The sequence below is a fragment of the Podarcis bocagei genome (assembly GCF_964188305.1).
Source record: "Podarcis bocagei genome assembly, chromosome: Z".
In the NCBI taxonomy this organism is placed as follows: Eukaryota; Metazoa; Chordata; class Lepidosauria; order Squamata; family Lacertidae; genus Podarcis; species Podarcis bocagei.
In genome coordinates, this window is record NC_138140.1 from 494443 (window position 1) to 500918 (window position 6476).

At 53.3% G+C, this 6476-nt stretch overlaps 1 protein-coding gene across 1 annotated transcript in view; it reads right to left on the reverse strand.

The window, feature by feature from the left end:
- The window catches only part of SPTAN1 (spectrin alpha, non-erythrocytic 1), a 185565-nt gene that overhangs the window by 21882 nt on the left and 157207 nt on the right, over positions 1 to 6476 (reverse strand). Inside the window, exons 49-50 of the mRNA XM_081179155.1 lie at positions 2615 to 2824; positions 1391 to 1687 (exon numbers count right to left, since the gene is read on the reverse strand). Of these exons, the coding sequence (XP_081035281.1) occupies positions 1391 to 1687; positions 2615 to 2824 (507 nt within the window). The remainder of the gene's footprint in view (positions 1 to 1390; positions 1688 to 2614; positions 2825 to 6476) is intronic.

Below are 6476 nucleotides of genomic sequence, written 5' to 3' on the forward strand. Positions count from 1 at the left end.
GCCTCTAAGTTTCAACAGGGAAGGGGATCCTGGGGGTCTAGAACCTTCCAGAGCAGCCTAGAATGTGAGATCCACTAACCTTGATGATCTTCCGCAGGTTCCGCCAGGTCTAGAATCTTACAGAACCTGGGTATTCCCGGGAGTCTAGAACCTTCTGAAACTTTCCAGAACTGTCTAGAACCTTTAACAAGGATGGGGATCTGGGGCGATCCACTACCTTGATGAGCTTCTGGAGGTTCCACCATGTCTAGAACCTTCTATAACTTTCTGGAACTTTCTAGAACGGCCTAAAACTTTCAACCAGGATGGGGATCTGGGGTGATCCACTACCTTGATGATCTGCAGGTTCCGCCAGGGGTTTGAGGCCACCCAAAAATGAACCTAGAACCTTCCAAAACTTTCTAGAACGGCCTCTAACTTTTCGATTTGGAGATCCCGGGGAGATCTACTACCTTGGTGACCTTCTGCAGGTTCCACTGTCTTGATCATTTTCTGGAAATTGTGCCAGGTCTAGAACCTTCCAGAACTGTCCAGAACAGTCTAGAATCTCCGACAGGGAAGGGGATTGGGGGACCCTGGGGGGCCTAGAATGTGGGATCCACTCACCTTGATGATCTTCTGCAGGTTCTGCCAGGTCTCCTCCAGCGCCTCCATGGTGAACCAAGTGTAAGGGTTGGATCTGCCTCTCCAGCTCGGCCAATTGGTTGAAGTCGGCCTGGGCGGAGCTTAGGGAGGCGCGGAACGACCCTTTCGTGGAGCCTAGAACCTTTCGGAACTTTCGGAACTTTCCAGAACTTTCCAGAACTAGAACTTCCGACAGGGAAGGGGATTTGGGGTGTCCGTTGCGGGAACCTTCCGGAACCTCGGCTCTGCAGAGTCTAGAACCTCCCAGAACTTTCCAGAACCGTCTAGAACTTACAACAGGGAAGGGGATCTGGGGATTCTGGGAAGTCTGGAACCTTCCATAGCTTTCTAGAACAATCCAGAAGTTTCAATAGGGAAGGGGATTCATGGGGAGTCTAGAACCTCCTAGAACCTTCTGAAACTTTCCAGAACTTTCCAGAACTTTCCATTTGGGAATGGGATTGGGGGATCCCCAGGGAGATCCACTACCTTGATGACTTTCTGGAGGTTCTGCCAGGTCTAGAACTTTCCAGAACCTGGGTATTCCCAGGAGTCTAGAACCTTCTGAAATGTTCCAGAACAGTCTAGAACCCTTAACAAGGGAGGGGATCTGGGGTGATCCACTACCTTGATGATCTTCTGCAGGTTCCGCCAGGTCTAGAATCTTACAGAACCTGGGGTTTCCCGGGAGTCTAGAACCTTCCGAAACTTTCCAGAACAGTCTAGAACCTTTAACCAGGATGGGGATCTGGGGCGATCCGCTCACCTTGATGATCTTCTGCAGGTTCCGCCAGGTCTCCTCCAGCGCCTCCATGGTGAACCAAGTGTAGGGGTTGGAAGCCACCCGGAAGCTCCGGATCTGCCTCTCCAGCTCGGCCAATTGGTTGAAGTCGGCCTGGGCGGAGCTTAGGGAGGATCGGAAGGCGTCATGCGCCTCCCTCAGGGCCCGGATCTCCTCCAGCGAGTTGCAGCGGACGGGATCCGTGAGATCCTCCTCGGCGTTCTCGAACCAGCTGTTGAAGGCGGAGGCCTTCTTGGCGAAGGTGAGGAAGAGATCTTCCACCTGGGAAGGGGAGGGGAATAAGGAGAATAATAAGATTAATCAATGATTAATAATAATAATAATAATAATAATAATAATAATAATAATAATAATAATAATAATTGTAGTAATTGTAGTAATAGTGATGATGATAATAAAAATAAATGATTATTATTGTTATTATTGTTAATAATGATAATAAAAATAAATTATAATTATTATTATTATTATTATTATTATTATTATTATTATTAAATGATTAATAGTAATAATCATAGTAATAGTGATAATGATAATGATAATAAAAATAAATGATTAATAATAATAATAATAATAAATTATTAATAGTAATAATTGTAGTAATAGTGATAATGATAATAAAAATAAATGATTAATAATAATAGTAATAGTAGTAGTAGTAGTAGTAGTAGTAGTAGTAGTAGTAGTAATAATAATAATAATAATAATAATAATAATAATAATAATAATAATAATAAATGATTAATAGTAATAATCGTAGTAATAGTGATAATGATAATGATAATAAAAATAAATGATTATTATTAATAATAATAATAATAAATGATTAATAGTAATAATCGTAGTAATAGTGATAGTGATAGTGATAATGATAATGATAATAAATGATTAATAGTAATAATCGTAGTAACAGTGATAATGATGATAATAAAAATAAATGATTAATAACAACAACAACAATGATAATATATGATTAATAGTAATAATCGTAATAATAATAGATTAATAATAATAATAATAATAATAATAATAATAATAATAATAATAATAGTAAATGATTAATAGTAATAATATGATTAATAGTAATAATAATGAGGCGCTTCTTCTCTTTCCGATGGGTCCTGCCCCCTTTTTTCTATGGGTCCTGCCCCCTTTCCCTCCCCCCTGCCCCACGGAAGCCCCGCCCACCTTCCGGAAGTGCTCCTGGGCTTCCAGCAGCTTCTTCTTCCGGGAGGCGGAGCCGGCCAGCAATTGGTTCCAGCGCTTCGTCAGGGAGGCGTGTCTGGCCTCGATGGCTTTCGATTGGACGTGGCGGGCGGCCAATAGCTGCTCCTTCAGGGCGGCGATGTTGGAGATCCCTTCCTGCTGGAAGGCCTGCAGGCCGGCGTCAAAGGTCTCCTGGTTGGGGGGCAGAAGAAGTGGGGCAGGGGTTAGGATGGTGTGGGGCGCGGGTTGGAATTCTGTGGGGCCAGTTCTGTGGGGCGCGGGTTGGAATTCTGTGGGGCGCGGGTTGGGGTTAAGTGGGGAGAATTCTGTGGGGCGCGGGTTGGGGTTAAGTGGGGAGAATTCTGTGGGGCGCGGGTTGGGGTTAAGTGGGGAGAATTCTGTGGGGCGCAGGTTGGAATTCTGTGGGGCACAGGTTGGAATTCCGTGGGGCGCGGGTTGGGATTATGTGGGGAGAATTCTGTGGGGCATGGGTTCATATTGTGTGGGGAGAATTCTGTGGGGCGCGGGTTGGAATTCCTTGGGCGCGGGTTCGGATTATGTGGGGAGAATTCTGTGGGGCGCGGGTTCAAAAGGCCGGTGTCAAAGGTTTCCTGGTTGGGGGGCAGAAAAAGTGGGGCAGGGGTTCAAATTCTGTGGGGCAGGAAGCTGTGAACAGCGGGATTAAGGCGTCAAAGGTCTCCTGGTTGGGGGGCAGAAGAAGTGGGGCAGGGGTTCAAATTCTGTGGGGCAGGAAGCTGTGAACAGCGGGATTAAGGCGTCAAAGGTTTCCTGGGTTGGGGGGCAGAAGAAGTGGGGCAGGGGTTAGGATGGTGTGGGGCGCAGGTTGGAATTCTGTGGGGCCCATTCTGTGGGGCGGGAGGCTCTGAAGAGCGGGGTGGGGTTCTGTGGGGCCAATTCCGTGGGGCGCGGGTTCAAAAGGCCGGCGTCAAAGGTCTCCTGGTTGGGGGGCAGAAGAAGTGGGGCAGGGGTCAGGATGGTGTGGGGCGGGAAGCTCCGCCCAGCGGGATTGAGGGATCAGGGGAGTGAAGGTTTCCTGGTTGGGGGGCAGAAAAAGTGGGGCAGGGGTTAGGATGGTGTGGGGCGGGAGGCTCTGAAGAGCGGGGTGGAATTCTGTGGGGCAGGAAGCTCTGCCCACCTGGATCGGGGTCAGGGGAGCGAAGGTTTCCTGGTTGGGGGGCAGAAAAAGTGGGGCAGGGGTTAGGATGGTGTGGGGCGGGAAGCTCTGAAGAGTGGGGTGGGGTTCTGTGGGGCAGGAAGCTCCACCCAGCGGGATTGAGGGATCAGGGGAGCGAAGGTTTCCTGGTTGGGGGGCAGAGAAAGTGGGGCAGAGGTTCAAATTCTGTGGGGCGCGGGTTGGAATTCTGTGGGGAGAATTCTGTGGGGCGCGGGTTGGAAATCTGGGGGGCGCGGGTTGGAATTCCGTGGGGCGCGGGTTGGAATTCCGTGGGGCGCGGGTTCAAAAGGCCGGCGTCAAAGGTTTCCTGGTTGGGGGGCAGAGAAAGTGGGGCAGGGGTTAGGATGGTGTGGGGACAATTCCATGGGGCGCACCCAATCGGGGTCAGGGGAGCGAAGGTTTCCTGGTTGGGGGGCAGAGAAAGTGGGGCAGGGGTTAGGATGGTGTGGGGCAGAAGGCTCTGAAGAGCGGGGTGGGGTTCTGTGGGGCAGGAAGCTCCGCCCAGCGGGATTGAGGGGTTAGGGGTTCAGATTGTGTGGGGCGGGAGGCTCTGAAGAGCGGGGTGGGGTTCTGTGGGGCAGGAAGCTCCGCCCAGCGGGATTGAGGGGTTAGGGGTTCAGATTGTGTGGGGCGGGAGGCTCTGAAGAGTGGGGTGGGGTTCTGTGGGGCAGGAAGCTCCGCCCAGCGGGATTGAGGGGTTAGGGGTTCAGATTGTGTGGGGCGGGAGGCTCTGAAGAGTGGGGTGGGGTTCTGTGGGGCAGGAAGCTCCGCCCACCCGGATCAGGCTCAGGGGTTGGAATCCTGTCAAGGGTTTCCTGGCTTGGGGGGCGGGAAAAGTGGGGCAAGGGTTCGGATTGTGTGGGGCAGCAAGCTCCGCCCACTTGGATTGAGGGAGGGATCAGGGGAGCGGGTTTGAATTCTGTGGGGCAGGAAGCTTCGCCTACTTGGATCGGGAGAGGGGTCAGGGGTTTGAATTCTGTGGGGCAGGAAGCTCCGCCCAGCTGAATCAGGAGAGGGGTCAGGGGAGGCGTCAGGGGTGAGGCTTTGAATTCTGTGGGGCAGGAAGCTCTGCCCACCTGGATCGGGGTCAGGGGAGCGAAGGTTTCCTGGTTGGGGGGCAGAAAAAGTGGGGCAGGGATTCAGGTGATGTGGTTCAAATTCTGTGGGGCGGTGAAGCTCCGCCTATCCACCCGGGTTGGGGTCAGGGGAGCGAATTCTGTGGGGCAGGAAGCTCCACCCACTGGGATTGAGGGGCCAGGGGGTGGAATGCTGTGGGGCAAGAGGCTCCGCCCATCAGAGGAGGGGTTAGGGGTTCAGATTGTGTGGGGCAGGAAGCTGCAAACACCAGGATTGAGGGGTCAGGGGTTGGAATCCTGTGGGGCAAGAAGCTCCGCCCACCCAGATTGAGGGGTCAGGGGTTGGAATCCTGTGGGGCAGGAAGCTCCGCCCACCCGGATTGAGAGGTCAGATCCCTTCCTGCTGGAAGGCCTGCAGGCCGGCGTCAAAGGTCTCCTGGTTGGGGGGCAGAGAAAGTGGGGCAGGGGTTAGGATGGTGTGGGGTGCGGGTTGGAATTCAGTGGGGAGAATTCTATGGGGTGCGGGTTGGAATTCTGTGGGGCGCGGGTTGGAATTCCTTGGGGCGCGGGTTCAGATGACGTGGGGAGAATTCTGTGGGGCGCGGGTTGGAATTCTGTGGGGCGCGGGTTGGAATTGTGTGGGGCGGGAGGCTCCGCCCACCCGGATCAAGGGGTCTGGCTCCACCCACACAGATTGAGGGAGGAGAGTCCGGGTTTCCTGGTTGGGGGGCAGAAAGTGGGGCAGGTGTTAGGATGGTGTGGGGCGGGAGGCTCTGAACAGGATTGTGTGGGGCGGGAGGCTCTGAACAGCGGGATGGGATTCTGTGGGGCAGGAAGCTCTGCCCACCCGGATCGGGGTCAGGGGAGCAAAGGTTTCCTGCTTGGGGGGCAGAAAAAGTGGGGCAGGGGTCAGGATGGTGTGGGGCGCGGGTTGGAATTCTGCAGGGCCAATTCTGTGGGGCGCGGGTTGGAATTCCTTGGGCGCGGGTTCGGATTATGTGGGGCAATTTTTGTGGGGCGCGGGTTGGAATTCCTTGGGGCGCGGGTTCAAAAGGCCGGCGTCAAAGGTTTCCTGGTTGGGGGGCAGAAAAAGTGGGGCAGGGGTTAGGATGGTCTGGGGCGGGAGGCTCTGAAGAGCGGGGTGGGATTCTGTGGGGCAGGAAGCTCCACCCAGCGGGATTGAGGGATCAGGGGAGTGAAGGTTTCCTGGTTCGGGGCAGAAAAAGTGGGGCAGAGGTTCAAATTCTGTGGGGCGCGGGTTGGAATTCTGTGGGGCAGGAAGCTCCGCCCATCAGGGGAGGAGTCAGGGGAGCGGGTTCAAATTCCATGGGGCAAAAAGCTCCACCCAACAGGATTGAGGGGTCAGGGGAGCAGGTTCAAATTCTGTGGGGCAGGAAGCTCCACCCACCCAGATTGGGGTCAGGATCAGGGGTGAGGGTTCAAATTCCATGGGGTAGGAAGCTCCGCCCACCCAGATGGGGGTCAGGGGTTCAAATCCTGTGGGGCAAGGAGCTCCACCCACCCGGATTGAATTCCATGGGGCAAGAAGTTCCACCCACCCACCCAGATTGGG